The following is a 22,776-nucleotide window of genomic DNA, read 5'->3' on the forward strand; positions in this document are numbered from 1 at the left end:
GGGCTGATCTACCTGCTGTTTCGGGGGGTTCTAGCGGGCGCCGAGAACCTTTTCTGTTAGCGCAGAAGTACCCCCACCAAACGGAAATTTCTCCAAGATCCCCTCATCAGAGCAGAGCACAAGCACACAGCTCACCACAAGATCGCCAACAGTGCCCATTCAGCCTCTCTATTCAATTTCTTTGTCCCCGATCTCTTTCTCTTCTTGCAGAGTTTCCAAGATGGTCTATTACTTCACCTCCAACGTGGTCGACCCACCAGGATTCATCTATGTCGGCAAGGACAAGTTCGAGAGTATGCTCATGCCCAATGACAATCATGATGCGCTGTTCCCCACTGGCTGAGACTTGATGTTAGATGAGGACCTGATCAAGTTCGGCTGGGAAGAGGATATCTGGTAGGATGCTCCATCAAATGAGTGGGCTTGTGCTAAATACATGTAGGGTGAGATGACCAGCAATAGCTCAATGAGAATAGAGCAAACTGACAACGTTGGGTCTGTGTAGTTCCACGCGGATAAACTCTCCAGTGCGCATATCTACCTACGCATGCAGGAAGGCCAAACATGGGATGCCCTCCCAGAAGAACTCGTCATGGACCTCGCCCAATTGACAAAGGCCAACTCCATCGAGGGTACCTCATCCTACCCCATCCAGTCCCAAACACGCCGTATCTAACACTGCACCCAAGGCAACAAGAAAGACAACGTCACAGTCATCTACACACCATGGTCCAACCTTAAGAAAGACGGCAGCATGGAAGTCGGTCAAGTCGGCTTCAAGGACCCCCGCAAAGTAAAGCGCGTCCTCGTCCCACAGCGCGAGAACCCCATCGTCAACCGTCTTAACAAGACAAAGGTTGAGAAGAAGCCAGACTTCAAGCAGGAGAGAGATGATCGCCTCAAGGAGCTGCGACGTCGTGACCAGGCAGCTTTCCAAGCAAGGGTAAAACATCCCCCATGAATACTGAGCGAGATTACTGATGCCCTTGTAGAAGAAGGAGGAGGCTCGACAGGCTCAGGAGTGGAAGGAGAAGAAGTGGCAGAAGGACCATGCCTACGATGATATATTCACAGAGGACAACATGGCTGGTTCGAGTAACCAGGACCGCGATGAGAACTGGGAGGACGACTTTATGTAAAAAGGAGGCAATGCCATAGAAGCATGATATAATGCATATTCTTGCAATTTATGCAACTATGGAAATCCAATTTTGGACTATTTGTCTTCATTCTCATCATATTCCAACGCTAACAGGGTATTTTTAGACAAACTTTCCTTGCCAGACAAAGAAAAAACCTACGACTACTGTCGTTGTCAACCGCTAACGCCTATCCCAAAACTACCACTCATACTCATTTCTTCAAATCGGTTCGAGATACCACTCAGGTCACTTGATGTGTCCAGGCGGATCGGGCTTGATGAGCTCCGATCGCTGACGCCGCTGAAGTTCGAGACGGGTGACTTTGTCATGCTGGGGGTGTCTCTGACCGGATCGGGGGACATCACTAGTTGAGGGGGCAAATCATCTTCCTCCTCTACTAGGTCCGATAGATCATCTTCATCAGGAAGCTCAGGCTCGGAAACCTGTTGCTTCTTGGAGGCAGCACGAGTCTCTGATCTGTTGAGAGTCACCACGGCCTGTCCTCCAGGAAGTTTGACTTCGTGAGCTTCCAAAGTCTCTGCAATATCCCAGAGGAGGACATCCATGGGGCAAATGTACGCAATACGCTTGCGTTGACTCCATGCAAGAACATGTCCGCAAAGTTGGCCCTCGTCACGGCTGACGATCCAAGCGCCGCTGTCACCAGGGATACCGAGAGGGACATCCTTGGTCTGTGTTCCTTGTTCTGGTGCGTCGGCGCTTGTGACTTGATAGGCATGGCTGGGCGAAACTCGACCGTAGATCTTCACACTGGTGAGAGCTGGGAGAATCTTGCCAGTCTGCAAGCCACTTGTTCGAGCCATGCACTGGACCTCCATGTTTGGCAAGGAGTCTGAAGGGGCAACAGTTGTCGGTCGCAGCATGGGCAACCCAGCTGTCTGCTTTCCATCAGGCTTTTGAGCAGGCGACTTGCCATCAATGCGAGGAATGGTGTTGTCATCAGGCAATCTATCGTGAGCGAATTCGAAGAGAGCCCAGTCAACCTCATGCACGAGCCCGAGGGCCTGCTTCCTGCGGATGCCACTTGAAGCATACACCTCCCCGACACTGTATGTGTCTAAGTGATCATCGTCTTGAGTCTCTGGATCAGGGTAGAAGCCCTCTTCCACATCATCGAGAGCTGGTTGTGTGACGATATAGCCATCGCCACATCCTGGTTCAACTCCAGGAATATCTCCAGGCTCATTATACTCCTCGTCTTCCTCATCATCTTCGTCGTCCTCGTAGTCACTAGTGATATCGGAATCCGAGTAGGCCTCGGATTCGGTATCAGAGAGCCCATAGCCAAACTCATCATCGACAGTGCTGTCATCACCAGATTGCGCGTACCAGTCCATATCAGGCAGGGCACTGCACCTCAGAGTGTCACTAGGCCCAAAGTCACGGTCTGGATCATCGAGCATGTGGTGGACTGTCATTCCGTAAGGCTTGTCGTCAACCATGACGAGGCCTCCGAGGCTAACAGGCGGCAGATGTCGATCACCAATCCATGCTCCGATGCTGGCACCATTGCCTGGGCGCTCTTGGTACTCTGGGTTGATGGCCTCAATGTCGTCCGATTCTAATCCAGTACCCTTGGCACTCCTTCGGGCCATGGATCTGAGGACTGAGTTTGGCTGTCGGCGAGATCTTAAAACATGCCCCCGACAGACTTTGAGTCCGAAGCCGTTACCTCCATCAAAAAGGTCACCGAGCCTCTTCCTAAGAATAGCCCGGACTTTCCCAACGGATGTGCACACAACAAGCACTGTGGGTTGAGTCTTCTGAGGACTTGGGCCTACTGACTCAAGAGAGATCTCAACCGACTCGGGGTGCTTGCGGTAAAAGTGACGAAGAGCGTGGTTGATCTGGGGCATGAGGGATTTGTTCCACTTCTCCACGACTTCTGGCGCCAGAGGCACATGGGGATAAAGACGCATCTTTGTTTCTGACTGCTTGTCGAGAGTATCTAAGAACACGTCAGCATTTAAGCAAGCACATGGATTGGAATTAGAGCATACCATCTTGATCCGCGACTGCCTCAAACTTGGGGGCACTCTTTTCTGTTCCCAGGTTTGGCGCTGATGCTGAAATTGGCTTCTCGCTTGCAGCTTTTAGTGATGGCTTGAAATCTTTGGCATCCTTTACATCCTTGTTTATCTTCATAGGGGCTGCATCAACGGCAGGGGTTGGCGTCTCAGACGGGTGAAGTTCTTGGTCGAGCCTCTCCTCCAAACCACTAACACCGTCCAAGATACAGCAGGCCTCCAAGAAGCGGCTGCAGCGAACTTGCACCGATGACAGCAATGATTCACCAGAAGATCGTCCGGCAAGCTCGTCATCGACTGCCGTCCAGCAAACCTGAACGGCCTTCATATATAAACTGCCGCATCTGACAGCAAGCTCTTCTAAGGCCGACTCGGGGATGGAAGGAGATGCATCAGGGACAATATCCTCAAGTTTCTTCCACAAACCAACTGAGAGTAACAAAGTGGCCAAGGAATACAGATCGAGAACTCTCTGGTCAGGATTGTTGACAAGAGGTGAAGTTTGAGCATTGCGTGGGTCGAGCGGATGACGGGACAGAAGTGGTGATGTCGAAGGGGTATCTTCAGGAAAGAGGTCAAAAGAAGAAAGGAGAGGACGTCGAATATCCACCTCGCCATTCGTCGCACCCGGTTGCGACGTGACTGCATCGCAGAATGAGACAGTGGTCGGGGCAATATTTCCATGGGTGATGCCACGCGCATGTAGGTCGAAAACAGTGTTCATCAGATTGTGAGCGAGTCTGAACTTGGCTTCGAGCTTGGGTTCTGATCCTGGAACAGAGAGAAGATCATTCAGTGTCGGGAGGTTATAAGAAGGGTTCTTAGTGAGACGCTCGAATGAGACGGCGTTGAATGAGGGAGGAAATCGATAGACAAGTCCGAGTCTAGAGTTTTCCAAATCTTCGAAATACCCGAGAAGTCGAGGTAGTCCAGTCCATGTGCCCGGCGACCGTTGAGAATCTTGCTGCAGACCTGCGGATAGTTTCTCAAAGCGAGCCATGGGAGGCATAATACCTGTTACGGCGTAAATTGAGTCGAAGGTCGCATACTCGAGAAGCAGTGGTGCCCATGGTTGTCGTGTAGTTCCATGTGTGAGTTCAGAATAGGCTGTCTTGCTCATAAAGACAACTTCTCGAGGAGCTGAAGCCTCATCGCCCTGCTTGGGTCGTAGATGCGTCAAAGTCTGAGGATTAATTTGCTGAGGCGTTTGCATGCGACTGGACTCGAATGGCCGATACTCCTCGGTAGATGACATGGACTTGAACGGTGTTTTCGATGATCTTCTTGGAATTCCACCAGCTGCTCGTGTTCTTGAGAGATCGTAGAGTGTATCAATCGAGGCAGTGAGATCATTAACCAAATCTTCAAAATGATTCTTATCCCATTGAACCAGCGGCGGCTTCGTATCTTTTGACGTAGCAGGTGCTGAAATCATGCGCTTTGAGCTTAGCCAAAGAGGTTCGGCTTCTGCTAGAATATCCTTGATGGTGGACATGATACTGCCAACAACTTCACTCAAACCAGCTTTTGATAGAGACTCATCGATCTCAACAGATTGAGTGGGATCAGACCATTCGAGACCCCAACTGACCAATCGATCCTTTTGAATGCGTAGTTTGCGATGTAGAGCCTTGATTTCTGGATCTTCTTCATTTTGAATTGGCTCTTTGACAAAGTCGGTTGATTTCTTCGTATCGTTGTACAGTCTGCTCAGGCGTTTCTGAAAGGGCAGCTGAAAGCCACCCAGTGGCAAAAACGACTCCATTTTGGTGTACTGCTGTGAATATGTTGAAGATAAGTCCTAGAACGGGAAGTAAAGCCTGTTTATGACAACAGTCGCCAAGTCCGAAGGTGATGTCTTGATCGTGATGCTTGATGGCGATCTGAAGCGGGGCTCTTGGTATCAGTCTTGGAGGTGGTGTAATTAGTGAGGCTCAGCCATTGGCGGTCTTGGCCAGTAGATAAGTAGGTAAAAAGGGCAAACAAAGTCACATGTATTTAGTGAGTGAGAGGAGAAAATAATGTTCTTTTGGTGGTATGGGTCAAATCATTTCCTTTTGTTGAGAGAAGCTGTTTATTTCGTTGCCTACACAAAGCGGATCTTGCGGCGCGGCCTATTTGCGGTCATTTTCTAAGGGTCTCAGAATCGGAAATGCTGCTGCCTGAAGGATCAGCAGGTATCCCATTGGTCAAATATCTACGAGAGAAATTTAATCCGCGCCGAGATGATATCTAATCATGTGATCTCCATTGAAAGAATGCGGCTGCCTATCAACCCTTGCAACCTCACTCACATACTAATCTGCCAGTATCACCAGCTTTGTCTTTCCAATCCAGTCTTTGACGTTTCCATCTCACCACGTGGCTGACGCCATGACCTGAGATTTAGGACCCCTCAGAATGATAAGTTGATGGTCAGTCTTGTTTGACATGCCCAGCCATATCTTGTTGGTTGGACATGCATTGATGTCTTATACATACGGCAACTTGCATGATACCGGCTGATTAATTCTTATCAATTGGTTTTATATCCTTGGGTTGAGAGATAACAGCCATTCCTGCCAAAGACCCCAAAGAGCCTTACACTTTGACCCATAATACTGTAGCGTCACGAGTGACCTTCGCGACTTGTTCAAGTGAGGAGAAGACTTCTGAATACCTACGTACTATGCAAACGTAGGCTTCAGTCTTCGGGACAATCATCATTACGCACTCGAATGCGAATGTCACTGAGGTTTTCTCGAGGCTAGCTCGTTTCACCAAGTGCCGACTTGAACAAGACACATGCTTTGGTGATACTGCTAGCTTTGGCCCGTTTGCTTCCCACACCACAACACCCTCTAGTCCATTGCTCCAATATCAAACCATTGATCCAGACCAAAACTCCCTCGCTCTCCTTCTAGGCCCTCCATATTCTTTGGTTCAAGCAATTATCCCGCCTCCGACACACACCAGTTACGCCCTTGGAGTAACTCGCATGCAGTTGCCCATCTCCCACTTACCGATGCCCAAGTGTCTGCCGTTGATTTCCTCTCCAATAAACGTACTTCGTCATCCAGTATATCAGTATGATTACGGCGTGAGAGATCCTGCACCCACGCAGGCGCCTGGTGACATCCTCATGTGGATATTGCCGGGCTGTGTACAGTGTCACTTCCTCAGCACCGGGCATGTACATGAGAGAAATCACGAATTCGATTTCAGGCTCCAGTGATACTTCCAGGCTTCTTTAATCATGGTCGGAGGTTGCTGATTTTGTCGTTGGCCGTGATGGTGCCTAATGTAGCAGTTCAGTTTCGGAGTTGACAGCTCAAAGTCGCTTCCCAGCACCACTCTGTTAACAGCCCGGCATTATACACATCTGGTTATGATAACAATCAAAACTTTCGATTTCATGTCTTTCGTCACTATAAATTTACCCAGAATTTGTCATCTGTGCGATATGTTAGTCTGGATGGATATCTCAAAATGTCAAGGGGTCGACAAAGCCTCCCACCTGTAACACTCTAAAGGCATGAATACTAAGTTCAGTTGCTGGCATTGGGCAATAAGATGATGAACCGAATTCATTCTTCGTGCTGTCTATGTGCAGCAATGCTAGTAGCTATGTCTATGTATTCTAATCTATTCTTAATTATCCAGATAATTAACCAATACCCAATTCTGACCCATGACCATTCCGAACCCTATTACATCTCTGATGCTTTTGTACATGAAACTAAAACAAACATCCTCATAATACCTTTGCAGGCATAGAAACAACTCTTACTTTTCATACCGAATCGTAAAAACAGGCGAATACGCCTCGTCCCAATCCTCCTTCTTCTTCTCATCACCAAAGATTCTCAATGCTCTATATCTCACAACATACTGTCCCGCCGGCGCAAAACTGCCGTCTGCAAGTTCACCAGTGAAAGCTTGCGAGTTAGCACCCATTGCATTCCACAGCAGGGGAAAGTCAACTGGTTCGCCGATAACGCGCGGCTTTTTAGAAGAGGTTGGTTTCTCGGTTGTCACGGGCATAATCTCAGCGTGAAGTTTTGCTGAGCCCAGAGCGAGGAACCATGTAAGACCGGGGAGTGTGTCGGTGAGATTGTTTGCTGTGCCGGGCTTGGGGAGCGTCCATGTTGTGTTGTCAGGCATAGGGAAGCGGTTCTCGTCGGTTGAGTTTGCGATCCATGTATCTTTAGGTCCAAGAACCATTGAGTCATGGAGAGAACCTGTTAGTCCTTGGTACGGAAGTGATAGGGATGTTCCGTCGGTGCCGTTGATAGCTACATAACCTGACCATACAGGCAAACGCGTTGCGTTAAGACCCTTGGGAGGCGTAGCCAGAACCTCGATGACGACGCTTTCACCAGCATCGATGGTGACTTTTGACTCGCTGAACTTGAGGCTAGCATGCTCTTTGGCAGAGTCATTCGGAAAATCATCCGGATAAATGTAGTTTTCGACAAGTGTAAACATCGTGACGGCTGGGACGTGAGAAATCTGCAAATCGACCTGTTTCTTCCCCGTATTCTTAACCGTAAAATTCAAAGACTCGGCAAAATGATCCGTGTCGTTGAACGAAAGACTCGATCGTGATAAAAGAACTTTTGCGTGAGCGGCATCATGAGCCTGCACGATACCACCGCCCTGCTGCGGAACAGGCGCGAGAAAGTCATAAAATGTTTTTCCATCATTGAACAATTGCGGGTTTGCGCTGGCTGAGAGGAGGTTCTCGATAAGAGCCGGATCGCGTGTGCCTCTGGCTTCTGCAATAAGAGCGACAATGCCTGCGACGAGAGGTGAAGCCATCGAAGTACCTGATAACACAGCGTAACTTCCCATGCTTCGGGGGTACGTTGAGAGTATTTTACCACCTGGGGCTCCGAATTGAGGCTTTACGTCCATTTCCCACGTTGGACCCCATGAGGAAAAGGTACTGGCTGCACCAGCTGTGATATTATTGTGCTTCTGTTCGAGAATAACGTTGCCGTCACTTCCGTCCGACATGCTCAGAATGATCTTCTTCTTTGCTTTCAGGAAAGCGATCCAGTCTGCGCCCTGCTCGGGAGATACGATGCTTGCTGCTTTGATGCCCTCGACGGAAGAGACGTCGAAAGGAGCGAGATCCTCCTTGTTGCTGTAGAACATGATGTACTTTGCACCTGCCTTCACCGCATTGGCAGCTTTGGCATCGAAAGTACACGAACCTCGTCGAAGAAGAACGATATACTTGCTGAGATCAGGTGTGTTCTTAGGCCACTCATCGCAACCATCATCAGGGACTGAAGTGTCGTAGTTGAGTGCCCAGAGCGGAAGCTTCACGCCCTTCCAGGTACTCGGCTTACCACTCAAGTGTCCAAACTCATGCTCAGGACCTCCATCGATGCTGTATCTCGACGCATTCAGGAGCGAGAGAGACTTGGTATTGTCAAACGATCCAACAGCAGTAACTCTCTTCCCATTGCCCGCCGTACTCGCATAAAACATACCCATAGCCCCTGCATTCCCCGCCGCAAGAACACAAGGAACGCCCTGCTCAACGATTCTCGAAACAGCCACGGCCCACGGTTCTTCCGACCACCCCGACGGACCACCAATAGAAGCTGAAATAATATCCGCACCGTCTTCAAACGCTTGGTTGAACGCTGCGATAAGAACGTCGTTTCCAGCTTCGCCGTTGCAGCCAAATGCACGGTATGCTCCTATTTGCACACCGGGTGCGGCGCCGGTGAAGCCCATTGTGTTCTTCTGGGCGGCGAGAATACCGGCGACGTGGGTGCCGTGACCGGCGCAGTCCATGGGGTCGTTGTCGGGCTTGGCGTGGTTGAAGCCGTCGTATGCGTCGCCTACTAGATCTGTGCCGAAGGAGACGAGACAATCTTTGCCGAAGCAGCCGCCTAGGGCTGGATGTTTGTAGTCAATCTGTATAATTGTTAGTTCCGAGTATTAGCTGGATTGTGAAGATAACTTACACCACTGTCAACGAGGGCAACCTTGAGGCCCTTGCCCGTGACGCCTTCAGCCCTCAACTTATCAATCTGAGTCATAACATGGGGCGAGAACGTATCGTTCACAGCATCTCTCTCTTCAAAGCCTCGTTTTTGAATAGACTTGTACTCCATTCCCGGTGTACCCGTCCAGTGGACCTCTGGCTTGGGAATACTGTACGTTTGCACAGGCCATTTTTGCTTGATGCCCGGCAACAAGGCCATCTCGGAAGCAAGGTCTTCAGCATTGTCGATATCGGTGAATTGGATCGAAGCTCCCTTGAAAAGTTTGTAGTTATACTGCATACGAGTCTTGCCTCGTGTCGAAGCCTTGGCGAAGAAGTCGGCACAGTCCTAAGTTCTGTTAGTTATGGAAAGGGACATAAGAGAGGATACTATACGCACATGATTCTCTTCAAACTCAAAGATATAAGCACCCGGTAATCGACTATGGCCCTTCCCAACAGCAATCTTATCAAAGTCCACTGCGCTTACTACAGCAGCGCATAGCGCAGTCACTAAACTAAACCGTACCATGATAAACACCCTTCTCCGTAATCACGAAGAAATCACCAAGATACGAGAGAGAAAGGAAAAGAAGAGAAGAAAGGGAGGATTAAACGAGATAAACCTGATCTCAGCTTTTCCGCCTTGGAAATAGGTCGGCTGGGGATCCTATATACGATCATCATAGCCCCATTATTGACACAAGCTGTGGGTTGATCCATGATGGGGAAGAAAGAAGAAGTGGGTTTCTGCGGGATAGTGGACTTTACGAGATTGCAGGCCATGAGAAGAAATCCTACGAATGAGAGTGTAGGATATATTTGAAACAATTGTCTTGGATACTCTCTACCAATGGGTTAAATGGTTAGTTGCAGAAAGAGTCGGTATCACTTCACAGCTGAGGAATCCGAAGGCAGGCGGAGGTTGGGTTGTGTTGGTTGTCAATTGTCAACATGAGATCGACAGGCACTGCACGGATGTTGAAACTGGGTCCATGTCGCTAAACATAGGTCATCTATGATAGAGCCGCATGAGACGATTGCGCGTACATGTAGTCAAATCAAGTTAAGACAAATTCATGGTTGAAAATGGTCTAGTTATATGCAAGTTTGCGGTTGGGTATCTATATCTAAATAGCAACTCAACCACCAACCTTGAATCTAGACTTGTTACTCTGCAAAAGCGAATACTACAATGCAAGTTCCGTCACTTGAAACTCAATCAAAAAAGATCGTCAAGCATCGTCATCCGATCCTTTTGATCCTCCTTGCACATCTTAATCTGCCCCACGATCGTCAGGAGAAACAATCCCACCTTAACCCACGACCTTGTTGAACAACCCTTGGGATTTCCATGGTTACCATGCATATGATTCATCAGACAAGACTATCCACGGAATTTGCTCCGCTATGCAGACTTATGCAGCACTTCCCGTGTCGTACCAAGCTGAACCTCGTATTTGCCGTACATAAAAAGAATGGCACTAGTCTTTGCTTGGATACACGTAGCCAATGGGCCCACGACACCATATGCAGGGCGGGAGACGTTTCTAAAATAAAATAGAGAAAGATTCTTGATTTTTTATTTTTGAGGATGGTGTGATTGATTGATTGATTGATTGATTATGATGTAATGTGATATACCCGATTGCGACTGGTTTGAACAAGTGATTCAAATTGCGGCTATCAATTCTTTGAATGTGTTGTATTTGTGTTGGGTCAAAAGTACGTACACCACGTTTTGTATCACAGTTAAACGGTAGGCCCGTTGTGTGACGCCGTTGCTCGTGATAGTTCCCGCGTAAAGTCACACACAACCGATCCAACTCCCTCGCACGAATCTGTATCACATAACACCCACGACAAAAGCTTGATTGATTCACAGATGTCGCTAGCCAACCACCCAACAGGCTCTGAACTGATTTGCTGAGAAGGGACATGGAAGAGCATGCACTTAAGTAAACGTCTTACACTTGATCAAGCTGTAGTGAGCGTCTCCATAGCAAGCTCACCCACGGCATTGAGTCTTATCACAAGCCCCGGCAGATAAGAAAATCCGTTGTGGCTACGCCGAGACAAGCTCCGTGCCTCCGGCGCCGTCTCCGGAGGGACTGTGTCATGCCCCATCTGTGATTGGTCCATCTGACCATGCCGAGTGTGAAATGTTCAAAAAGGTTGGATCAGAAAATCAGAAATGCGGCATTGCTGCCCAGTGAATCACTAATTAATTTATAATGTTCTCCCTTGTTCAAATCAGTATTCAACTTAACATATTGCAACATCATAAATTGGTACTGCCTCGTAACATTAAGCAAGTTGAACTCGGAGAGGCATCATAGCCAACATGTCAGAAACAGATCCTCGTACAAAAGAGCAACCCTCTACTCACGATACCGAGCGCAATATACAACTATCCGAAGAACCCAAAAAGAAGGAAAACGTCTCAGCATTCAAATCCCTTGGTTGGCTCGACCGTTTTCTGGCAGTATGGATTTTCCTTGCCATGGTCGTCGGTATCATTCTGGGAAACTTTGTCCCTTCGACTGGGCCGGCTCTTGAGAAGGGCAAATTTGTTGGTGTTTCGGTTCCAATAGGTATGAGAGAGCAATCGGTCCACGCAGTTGGTCAAGTGTACTGATTCGATGTGCTAGCTGTCGGTCTGCTCGTCATGATGTATCCCATCCTCTGCAAAGTTCGATACGAGAGTCTCCACGAGATCTTCTCCCAGCGCCATGTCTGGAAGCAAATTCTCTTCAGCATATTTATCAACTGGATCGTCGCACCCTTTTTGATGGTAAGCCACACACCATTCCTTCCCACATACAACATTCTGACACGCATAGCTCGGCCTGGCATGGGCCTTCCTCCCAGATAAACCCGAACTTCGCATCGGTCTCATCCTCGTAGGCCTCGCACGCTGCATCGCCATGGTGTTAATATGGAACGGTCTTGCGGGCGGTGACGGCGAATATTGCGCTATCCTCGTGGCGATCAACTCGATCCTGCAGATGGCTCTGTACGCGCCAATGTCGGTTTTCTTCATCCGGATCATCAGTGGAGAGGAAGGCTCTCTTGACGTGTTGTACTCGACCGTTGCAACTAGTGTAGCAGTCTTTCTCGGCATCCCTCTCGGTGCAGCTATCATCACTCGCTTCTCCCTGCGCAAGATGGTTGGACCAGAGCGGTATGAGCGTGTCTTTCTACGCACCATCTCTCCCTGGTCTCTCATTGGCCTTCTTTACACCATCCTCATCCTCTTCGCTTCACAAGGCCATCAAGTGGTACATCAGATCGTGTCCGTAGTACGCGTCGCTGCCCCACTCATCGTCTACTTCGTCATCATCTTCTTCGCAACACTTCTCGTATCTCGACATGCTGGCTTTGGATACCCGCTCTCAACGACGCAGAGTTTCACTGCGGCGAGTAACAACTTTGAGCTTGCGATAGCAGTGGCTATTACCACGTTCGGACCCAGTAGTGACCAAGCGCTTGCAGCGACGGTTGGCCCGCTGATCGAGGTTCCGGTGCTTTTGGGGTTGGTATATCTCCTTCGGTGGGTTTCTGATAGATGGAACTGGAAGAACTGAGTTTTCGGATATGTAGCGACACAGAGTATCAGGTCATCTCATCCATCAAATGGAGTAAATCAGTATTTCGAACCATGCAACTCTCGCCTTCGGCGCATCCAAGAGCAGCCCGAGCTTGGAAGATATCCGATTGGCCTCGGATTTGAGCGAGGATTGTAGCAGCTTCCATACAGTGAATCTTGTCGAGAGACTTTGGTTGTTGAGGTCCGGCCTGTTGCTGTGGTTGCGACCCAGGTTGTGGTCTAGGACAGCAGCCTGATTCTTCTGTACAAGACGTAGCAGTCGTAGCAGGCGTTGGCGGCGAGTATATCTTTGGCTGAAACGCAAATGGAGGGTTACTATTCTCGCTCAGCGGAGCACATCCTTGAGGTTGCAAGCACGGCATAGGTCTCGAGGCAATAACAACAGGCGAAGCATTAGAAGACGGCGTAGAAACAGGCGTAACAGTCGCCACACCAGTTCTCACAGCCATCTTCTCCTCATGCTTCACAGCCTCAACATGAGCCTCAACCTCCTCAATTGACACACCCTTCGAAACAAGCAAACCTCTCAGCGCAGCATTCTCCCCAGCAACAGCCCTCGCAACACGCTGCATCTCAAGCGTAGCCTGCCCATCACGACGTTCATACTCACGTACGCGATTCTGCAGATCATCGAGTAATTCACGCTGTCTTGCGCGAGAGCGACGCTGGTTCTCGCGATTGAGAGCGAGAGACTCGGGGGTTCGAGTCTAGTTGGGTTAGTATTTGACGGATATACGGGAGTAAGGTGGGAAATGTCGTACCTTGCGTGGCATGATGGGTTGGGTAAATTTTCAGCTGAGATGAGATGAGACAAGATGAGCTGAGCTGAGCTGATTGGGGTATTGGATAAATGGTGCGCTGGAGAATGAGTTAAATTGGTTGAAAAGGTTGTCTGAAAAAGCATCGTACTGCAGCAGTGGTTTTTTAGTTCCACCAGGCTTGTAGTCTATCTAATACGAACTGGGTAATGACTCTCCCACACTCAATCCTTCAATGAATAGACCTCCCTCTTGGATGAATATGTGAATACCATTGTACTCTGCATTAATGAGCGTAGATCAATTGAAGCAATAAAACAATAGCATTCACTCCATTTTGACCCACGGCCAACAAACCGTGATCGCTCGATTACAAACCCCTCCACATTTTTCTCTCTCCATGTATCCCAATTAGGTAATCCCTACTTCGGTCCAGACTCAAACTCCACCATCGTCATTAACTTCACCACTTCTCCAACCAAAACCAATTGATCTAATTGCACTCTAACACGATGATCTGCAATTCCTGTCGCCGCGCAGCAATGCGCTCTGCTCGTCTGCCTCTGCGCACACTCATCCGCGCCCCTACGACTATCGCCCGCCTTACAACACAAACACCTACCTCAACACCGCGAAGACTTCTCTCGACCTCTACGACTCGATTCTCCGCTGCTGTTGAGGAAGAGCCCGATCTGCCTTCCATGAGCCCCGCCGAATCTGCCATCGCCGAAATTCTCTCCGAGAAGCTTCAACCTACCGAACTACTTGTCCAAGATGTCTCGGGTGGTTGTGGGAGCATGTACGCCATCGATATTACATCCCCTGCTTTCAAGGGCCAGACAATTTTGAAGCAGCAGCGCATGGTAAATGCTGCTCTTGGAGATCTTGTCAAGGGCTGGCACGGCGTTCAGATCAGGACCAAGGTCCCCTCTGCTTAAGCGCAATTGGCTTACGGAACAACATATCTTTATGTATACAATGGCGAAAATTGGTGGAGATACTGGGTGGGATGATTGTACGACTATGGAGATTGCTAGAGTTCAGGACGCCACGAATGGGAAGACATGTTTTGTGCAAGATTCAGATCCTGCTGCAGCTCAGCAGTTATCACGAATCGGTTGAGCCTTGAGTCGACAGGCTAGTGTATACAAAGGAAACAGAAGAACAGTGCATAGGAATTACGGCCGAATATCTCAGCTATGGGGCAAACCGAAAAAATACCATTCATCATCCAAGCACATGCCTGGCAATCGCTGCCGTTTAATGGTGACTTCAGTTCTCTATTTGCCTCAAACGCATTGTCCGATTTCGCTCTGAGGTTATGCATCAGACACAGCCTCAATGGTCGATGGATGAGTGCATTTGTGACTCAGGCCGAGGGACCTGCCACTCCTTCAAAAAGTTTCTAGATGGCGAACCAACTCACCGTCGAAAGATTCTATGACTCCTCGGCATGTTGTGCTGTTTTGGGGAGACCATTGAGTCGGCTGGGCGTAGTCTGTCACTTTGTCCAGTGGCTGATGCCAGAGAAATGTTCACACCAAGTCAATCTGAGCGTCTTTGAAAGACAGCAGAGATCAGGCTCCCACGAAGATAAGTTGAATGGGTATATTAACTTTTCATAGTCTCGTCTAATGCGCCATCAGTCGAGATAAGACTCGACGCCCATCATTCCATGCCCCTCTTTAAATTCCTGTCCCATTTCTTTTACAAATTCTTGTTTAAACTCGTAGCTTACATTCTATACATCGTTAGCAATTACTCACAATGCACATCTTCGGGAAACATACCGCTCAACAGGTGTAAGGCCAAGTAGACTCATGCCATTGTGGAGAACAATTCGGGCGGCATCGTACAGAGCCATGCGAGCCTTCTGAAGCTCAGGCTCGCTGCCAACAATTCGGAGGTGATCGTAGCTGGAGCTGAGAACGTGTGTCATCTTGAACAGGTATGTCAAGATGGTGGTAGGCTCGAGTGTCTTGAGAGTGTTCTGGACAACGTCAGGCCACTGGCTAAGAAGTCGGACGAGGTCGGTAGCGTGCTTCTCGGTCAGAAGGTCGTAGTTGGCAGTGGCCAGCTCATCATCGGAGAGACCAACTCGTCGGCGGATAGAGCACAGACGAGCGTGAGCATACTGGAGGTAAGGGCCAGTATCACCCTCGAAAGAGGTCATGACGTCCATGTCGAACTTGTAGTTGTTGATTCTAGGGTAGTCAGTAACAAATTCTTCAATGAGCTTAGGATACATACCGCTTTCCGGACATGTCCTGGACCATAACACTGCTGATACCAAGGATATCGGCAACAGCCTCAGGGTTCTCGACCTGGGAGTACTTGGTCTCGTTCTTCTTCATGACGTCGTGCATCTTGTCGGCGACATCACGGAGAATGTCGTCAAGGAACTTGACAGTACCCTTTCGGGTACTCATGCCAAGGACCATACCGAAGTTGATGTGCTGGCACTTCTTAGCAATATCCTCATGACCCATAAGCTCAATGGTCTTGAAGAGCTGCTTCAAATGAAGATCTTGTTGAGAAGCAACAACGTAGATCATGTGGTCGAAGTTGTACTTCTCGTGTCGGTTGAGAAGCTCGCTAATGTCTCGGGTGAGGTACAGAGCAGTGCCATCCTTCTTTCGGAGAATGACCTTCTCGAGGCTCTTACCAGGCTTGCCAGGGACGTGCTTAGAGAAGTCAATGAGGATAGCACCGTTAGCATCCTCAGTAAGACCCTTCTCGGAGAGAACCTTGGCAGCCTTCTCCATGTCCTCCTCAGGGACCTGAGACTCTCCTGAGTACTCATCGTACTCAATGTTGAGTCGGGCATAGGTCTTCTTGTAGCGGGTAATGCTGAGATCTCGGAATCGTCGCCAGAGCTCGACGGCCTCCTTGTCGCCATCTGTCATTCGTCGGAAGTACTTTCGGGCCTGCTCGTCCAGGGACTTCTCCTCGAGAGCAGTGACGTCCTCAGCAGCAGCCTTCTTAGCCGCAATCTCCTCCTTCTCAGCAGACATATCCTGGTTGATTCGGACGTAGAGGTTGAAGAGATGGTTGATAGGATCAGCCTTAAGAGCTTCTTCATCACCCCACTTCTCCCAGGCCAAGGCCAACAGACCATATTGCTTACCCCAATCACCAAGGTAGTTCATTCGGGTAACCTCCCATCCAGCAGTCTCGTACAAAGAAGCGAGGAAACCACCAATGATGGTACTTCGGAGATGACCAGCGTGGAAAGGCTTGGCGATGTTGGGTGAGGAGAACTCGACAATCATTCGCTTCCTGCCAGAGTTGGGGTCGTTAGGATCTCGAAGACCGTTGTAAGGGTTCTTGCCGTAGTTGTTGGCGCGTTTTCGAATCGTAGGGAGGAGCATGCTGGTAAGCTTGTTGGGCTTGAAGAAGAAGGAGATGAAGGGGCCAGCAGCAGTAGGCTTCTCAATAAGAGGAGACTCAGGGAACTTTATCTTGTTAGCTATGATTCAACAATTGCTACTTCATGCGACTCGCCTGGGCAACCCATTCCTCAGCAAGCTCTTGAGGCTTCTTGCCCTTCACTCGGAGAGCAGGAACAGCAAGAATAGCATCACCCTTGTCGAGAGTCTGAGTCCACTGGATGGCGGGGTAGATAATCTTAGGATCAACACCAGTAATCGGCGCCAAAAGGCTTGTGATGTGTGAACGGTAGATATCGACGGGGTTGGTATCAGGGTGGCAGCCAGGGAAAGACTCGATGTTGTCGAGACCGAGCTGCTGGAGCTGGTCGGCGAGAGCGTTGGCGTCTGTCGCCATGGTGCGTATATGCTTGATGGAGGAGGGGTACTTGTAGTCGCGATGCAATATCTGTTGTCGCGGGGACTGACGACTTGAGAGTAGAGAAAGGGTACGAGTCTGGACAAAAGCACGTCGCAATGGCAAAGAGGACGTTATAAGATAACAAGAAGTAGAAGAAGAAAAAAAGGTGGAGGGAGTGAAGCGCCGCGCGAGCATCAATGGCGATTCCGAATGAGTGTGAGTCAAGTGGGCTCAAGGGTTAACAAAAAGGCTTTGACTCTTTCCATTCTTTCCTGCGAGTCATCATTCGCCGGAGACGGGCGCAGAGCTTGAAATCGCGGGGCACGGTTGCCCTGAAATTCCGTTCCGATTTTACCCCTCCATCTCAGGCTACGATAAGATATGATTCAACTTCATTGAGTCACAGTCAAACACACAGCTCTCTTTCGTGTGTATAGACGGGAAACCAATTCTTAGATCAATTTGTATTGAAGATTGAACAGACTAAAACGCTATTGCTGACCATTTGAGACACCCTGTGATATTTGCCGAACCTTTTTCACACTTAACATGAAGTAACCCCTGAGGTCCTTCATAGCAAACCAACCCAAATTAATATAGAACCGAAACTAGACATAGCTTATTTTGATGCGCCGTAGTTGTGAGACAACTCCCCCGAGAAGTCCATCCATCTTGCATTAGAGGGGTATAACAAGGAAAGATCTAGACGTTGTGGTCGCCAGGGTTCATCTTCATATCGTTGGTGCCAAACTTGCCACCGTTCAACTTCTTGCGGGCAATCTCCTTGCGCCACTCAAACATGGTGTTGGGCTTGTCCTTGATGGTCTGGCGAAGCTTCTCATCACTTCGCTTCATCCATGCGTTGGAAGAAGCAGTGCTGACGGGGTAGAGAGGCATGCTGTTGTGGCTGAGGAGGAATGAATCCGGCTCGCGCTTATCATGAGACGCAATAATATCCATATCAGCCGCAATCTGATCGCAGTAGATCTCAAGGGGAAGATCGTTGACATCGTGTCCGAAGGGGTTCTCGATTTCCTGGCCGATAAATAGAAGGCCGAAAATGATATAAGCGGCAACAACAGAAGCAGGAATCGTAATATACTGGAGCTTTTCGACAAGCTGGAAGGGGAGGACAAAGACGTAGACGAAGGTGATCTGGCTGATAGCAATGGTGTAAGCAATGGGAAGAGGAGTGTTGAGGACACGGTCACAGCCAGTCATGCAGTCGTTCATCATGGTGAGATGATTGTAAGCAAGAGTCTGCTGCATTGGGACAGGGAGTTGCTCCTGAGCGACCATTCGATCAATGGTGATGGCAAGATGGTTGAGAATCTCGAGAGGGAGGTTGCCAAGAGGCTTGTCGGTCTTCTTAAGAGCCTTGCGGGGGTTGCTCTGAGCAAACGACACACCCAGGTACTCTCCGACAGACTTGAACATGTTCTTCTTCTTGATAGTGGGAGCATCAGGATCAGCGGCAGTGGCCTCCTTGGCGAAGGTGTTAAGATGACCGATGAGGTGCTCCAAGTCGGGATAGGCACTGTAGGGCTCGAATCGCAGGGCGTGCTTGAGAGACACTGAGAAAGCAACAATAAGGTTCATCGCGCCAATCTTCTTAAGAATGGTCTCACGAGGATCCTGATCTGGGACATCCTTGGCGTGAATCCAGAAGACACGGCCCAGTGTCTGAGAAGCCATGGTAAGCATACCCCAGTATCGACGACCTTCGGCGTAACGCTCGTACGCAGTCGAGGATCGGAACGACAAACTAAGACCGACGACGAAACCCAGAATGGTGAGCAGAACCGAGTCAACAGAAATTTTATGGACCTTGTCGTGGATGAGTGTAATGGCAGTCGACCAGGCGCCAATAGCGACCAGAGGGATGATCAACTTGGGCATGATGGAGCCGTGCATCTGCATGACGAGAGGCCATTTTGAATGCTTCTGAAGATCACGAGGACCGGTGAAGTAGTCATCAATGTCGAGAGATGTCTGCTTGCGGAAGAGAGCTGGGTTGACGCCTACAGCGGGAGAGGGGGGGGAGCGAACACTATCGAGGGGGATTTCGAGACTGTGCAGGCGCTTTTGATCGGAAGTATCGAGGCTTTGAAGACGCGTAGGATCATTGTTTGGGGATTGGGGCTTCTCTTGGGTTTCAGTGTTGGTGTCAATTGTTGGTCGGTTGACGGCCGTGGTGGCTGTATGGCCAGAAGTTGCAGAATAGCTATCGCCCATGATGTCGATTATTGCGTTCGATGTCGATGTATTCAACAAATGAGAAAGATGGAATCCTGCCAGCAGGCGTGCAAGGGTGAAGGAAAATTCAAGCCGATCAGAAAGATGAGAGGAAATAGAGAGAGGATGCTCAAAGGAGAAGCCAAGAGCAGTAGGGATCAGTTTATCACAAACGAGAGTGAGAATAGGAAGAGACCAGACGAAGGAGATGCACGCACGGGGGAGGGCCTGGGTATTAATGAATCACGAAAGAGGAAAGAAAGAAAGCGGACAGGATGGGCGGGACGCTCCTGGCCTGATATGGGGATTGAAGCTCATCCATCTCCATCGGAAGAGCATCCATTCCCAGGAGGAAGACAGCAAACAACCTGGGAACTAAAGGCTAAGGCTAAGTGGAGGTCGTCTCAATGCCGCCGCCACTCAGGAACGCTTGCAAGCCAGGGTCCCAGAGAAAAGGCCCCTGTAACGTTCTGGCGTTTCGTTCCCCTATTGGCTCATGGCCACCACACCGGCGCCGCCGCTTCTGAATTTTGTGGTCTCAGCGGCAGGGCCCGCCTGGGCAAAAGCTCTAATAGAGCCCTCCATGTGTAGGTCGTTTCTGGTGGAGAGAAATTTCTCATACTGTGCTGTCGTCGTACCGGACTCCAGTTATAACGGTCTCCCTGGGAGGAGGAGCAGTCAGCGCTACCTGGTCGAGGCCTTCAACGCACGACTAGAATTTTGAAACGCAGCCTGCCCCCTCTAATGCACGCTGCCCTTCGTTGGTTCTTTTTTTTCTCTTGTGGGCGGCAAAGACAGAATAAACAAGTTTAAGCAAAACATTTTCCACGAGTGAATACGATTCGTCATAAAGCCTCACTTGCTTGTTGTGATCATCAGAAACAACAACCTCCTTGCTCTCTGTTTGGAGAACTCAAACGCCATGTCTAATTCTGAAACGACAGAGACGAGTGTGTGACACTGCACAAGTCACGATGCATTATGTGACGGGCAACACAAGAGACGATCGAAGGTTCTAGGGGACGGCGAGACACTGATCGATCATGATGAACGGGATGGCATGCGAGTTTCAGGGGGCCGAAAGCTAATTGGAGCCCTGACACCTTATTCGCACTTCCGTATGTCCAACAAAAACCGTCCACTGAACCGCGGTCTGTAGTCGTCCTATTCCCGCATCTAGTTGAACCAGGGGGCGCCTAAAAGCCAAATCAGGACATTCAAGGAATATGTCAGTGTAATGACTCTCGCATCGCCCTCAATTGGTCGTTTTTAGCAAAAGGAGGTCCGTGACGTGGTCAAGCTTCCACTATGAGTAACAAAGCCTTACTCCCTTGCCCAAACAAATGGGGCATATGTGAGCGAGAAGAAAAAAATAGGCTGCACAGCCCCCATCGGACGTCAAAGAACATCTGGATCCAATGAGCAACTTTCGACAAGAAAGATTCACGGTCTTTCTGTTGTTCTCCTTTCTCGGACTAGGGAGACGGCGGTAGAATTAGGCTCGTAACTAAAGTTCTGCTGGCTCCGCTGAATCATCTAAATTTATACGAGATTCGTCACCTCATTGGTGTTGAATCTTCAACTGTTGCCGCATATCCTTTGTCTCCCTTTCATTGAAGAACAGAGACTTCTTTATTGCCAGCACATAGCCACTCATAATTTTGATCATATGGCAATCATTTCTTTGTTTGATCAACCCTCGCTTCACTCTCAACAACCTTCACACACAGTATCTTTCACAGTCCAGCACAGCCCTCAGATCCTTGCGGAGCAATTTCTTGGGAAAATCTCCAGTCTCCACTGCGGGATACGCGTTGCACTAGAATACCAAGCTTTTTCTCTGATCTTGTTCTGGCGAGTCCGTCTGTTGATCAATATCGTAGCTTATTCTCGGTGCCCCAGAGCCAAGTCTCTCTTCTGTGACTTGGCTTTTTAGTAATTCGCGTCGATGCAAGTAAGATTGTTCGCCTATTCACGCCCACAAGCATCTGCACCTAATCCTTGGCTGCAGTGCACAAGAAAAGCCTCTTCCGCGTGATTGTTTCTTTTGAGTTGTAATTTTCGAGTTCATCGCCACTGCAGGTCGCATTTCTGCGGCCATTGATGAGTGGATGCTGGGCTGTTCACCTCATCAAGTCAATCCGATATGAGGCGACGCACCAAAAGGGAACAGACAGGACCCATGTTTTAGCCCCCGTGTTGTCAAGCAAGGGTTGTAGCATGGGCAGCGATTCAGTCGGGTTCATGCTCCATCAATATGCGGTCAGCAGCGAGCTGAAGTGTCACTAATAACTGAAGCCTGTCATGATTCATATCAAGTATAATGCATTCTGCGTAGTTTCTGCGAAGGATCACCTAGAGAATCTGGGCAAATTAGGATTATTACTCACTCTAGCCCAAAACGCAAACTATCTTATTTTCATGTTTTGGTCAATTGCATGCTGGGATGGGTCAAAGCCAGGGCTTTCATTCGATAGACGGATCCTGAATACCTTGGCGATATTGATCTCGCGAAAAGGAGACCATCGCGAACTCGGACATTCTTTTACCCCGTAACCGTGCCCTGTTACCTGCAATTGAGTTCCATGAGAAAAAACGAATGTTTCCAAAACTCACCTGAAGTTCTCTTCTGTGCTACATAGTTTCTTCCCCAGATCCGATACTTTTCACCGTTGTTTGAGCTACCTGACTAAAGACATGAGACTGGTGTTGTTGTTTCATCGTCAGCCTCAAACCCTTCCCTTCCACATCAGGGCGTAAATTAGTCTGGCAATGGCGCGGAGAATTACATGGATCTCGGATTGGACCACGGTACGGCTTCGTAATAAGCACTAGCTGAGACAGGATGAGTTTGCAGGAGATTGGATTTTTTAGTAGGCTGCGAATCGGCAGAGCCCCGGGATACGACGATGTCTTTTATCATTTACGAAATATTGATGCATTGCTGCACATGTAGCCGAGGTCTGAGAGACGCGGAGATGAACCAGGCACTATCCTCTAAGCCTCAATTTGGTCACTTCGGTTGCGTAAAGATGCATTGAAGTTTGAGCTTGAAGGATTCAGACTGGGTTGCTCGTACCAAGACGAGGACTTGTCCATTGTCAATGCTGCCGGCACCCGTAGCTCACGCTTCGTTCCATTGCTTCGGGTATGTTCAAGGCACTCAAATATACTTATTTATCCATCTCCAGCTGTATCCATTGGCACAGCT

General features: G+C 49.1%; 8 protein-coding genes across 8 annotated transcripts; 3 read left to right on the plus strand and 5 right to left on the minus strand.

The window, feature by feature from the left end:
• Positions 1–220: 220 nt before the first annotated feature.
• On the plus strand, positions 221–1,139 carry BKA55DRAFT_684924 (coiled-coil domain-containing protein 25; the record flags this gene model as incomplete). Its single annotated transcript, XM_046198717.1, has 5 exons — positions 221–293; positions 357–396; positions 529–632; positions 690–943; positions 993–1,139. 5 exons carry the CDS (start codon positions 221–223, stop codon positions 1,137–1,139), a joined length of 618 nt encoding a protein of 205 aa, XP_046055466.1.
• A 176-nt stretch (positions 1,140–1,315) lies between these two features.
• On the minus strand, positions 1,316–4,955 carry BKA55DRAFT_501280 (uncharacterized protein; the record flags this gene model as incomplete). Its single annotated transcript, XM_046186817.1, has 2 exons — positions 1,316–3,111; positions 3,164–4,955. The coding sequence occupies 2 exons, from the start codon at positions 4,953–4,955 to the stop codon at positions 1,316–1,318; spliced, it is 3,588 nt and encodes a 1,195-aa protein (XP_046055467.1).
• A 2,000-nt stretch (positions 4,956–6,955) lies between these two features.
• BKA55DRAFT_501214 (peptidase S8/S53 domain-containing protein) lies at positions 6,956–9,705 on the minus strand (the record flags this gene model as incomplete). The annotated part of the gene is made up of 3 exons (XM_046186810.1): positions 6,956–9,103; positions 9,154–9,522; positions 9,574–9,705. 3 exons carry the CDS (start codon positions 9,703–9,705, stop codon positions 6,956–6,958), a joined length of 2,649 nt encoding a protein of 882 aa, XP_046055468.1.
• A 1,812-nt stretch (positions 9,706–11,517) lies between these two features.
• On the plus strand, positions 11,518–12,760 carry BKA55DRAFT_500015 (sodium bile acid symporter family-domain-containing protein; the record flags this gene model as incomplete). Its single annotated transcript, XM_046186707.1, has 3 exons — positions 11,518–11,767; positions 11,825–11,967; positions 12,017–12,760. The coding sequence occupies 3 exons, from the start codon at positions 11,518–11,520 to the stop codon at positions 12,758–12,760; spliced, it is 1,137 nt and encodes a 378-aa protein (XP_046055469.1).
• A 28-nt stretch (positions 12,761–12,788) lies between these two features.
• On the minus strand, positions 12,789–13,556 carry BKA55DRAFT_590003 (uncharacterized protein; the record flags this gene model as incomplete). The annotated part of the gene is made up of 2 exons (XM_046195027.1): positions 12,789–13,490; positions 13,545–13,556. 2 exons carry the CDS (start codon positions 13,554–13,556, stop codon positions 12,789–12,791), a joined length of 714 nt encoding a protein of 237 aa, XP_046055470.1.
• Positions 13,557–13,831: 275 nt separating this feature from the next.
• On the plus strand, positions 13,832–14,715 carry BKA55DRAFT_188017 (bola protein). Its single transcript, XM_046185063.1, has one exon. The coding sequence runs from the start codon at positions 14,054–14,056 to the stop codon at positions 14,477–14,479; it is 426 nt and encodes a 141-aa protein (XP_046055471.1). The 5' UTR covers positions 13,832–14,053; the 3' UTR covers positions 14,480–14,715.
• Positions 14,716–15,143: 428 nt separating this feature from the next.
• On the minus strand, positions 15,144–17,646 carry BKA55DRAFT_556319 (uncharacterized protein). The gene is made up of 3 exons (XM_046191686.1): positions 17,046–17,646; positions 15,792–16,996; positions 15,144–15,745 (listed from the first exon to the last, which is right to left on the minus strand). Exons 1-3 carry the CDS (start codon positions 17,523–17,525, stop codon positions 15,304–15,306), a joined length of 2,127 nt encoding a protein of 708 aa, XP_046055472.1. The 5' UTR covers positions 17,526–17,646; the 3' UTR covers positions 15,144–15,303.
• An 88-nt stretch (positions 17,647–17,734) lies between these two features.
• Positions 17,735–20,024, minus strand: BKA55DRAFT_556321 (Bestrophin, RFP-TM, chloride channel-domain-containing protein). The gene has a single exon (XM_046191687.1). The coding sequence runs from the start codon at positions 19,563–19,565 to the stop codon at positions 18,033–18,035; it is 1,533 nt and encodes a 510-aa protein (XP_046055473.1). The 5' UTR covers positions 19,566–20,024; the 3' UTR covers positions 17,735–18,032.
• Positions 20,025–22,776: the final 2,752 nt, after the last annotated feature.

Source organism: Fusarium redolens, assembly GCF_020744475.1.
Source record: "Fusarium redolens strain MPI-CAGE-AT-0023 chromosome Unknown BKA55scaffold_2, whole genome shotgun sequence".
Taxonomy (NCBI): domain Eukaryota; kingdom Fungi; phylum Ascomycota; class Sordariomycetes; order Hypocreales; family Nectriaceae; genus Fusarium; species Fusarium redolens.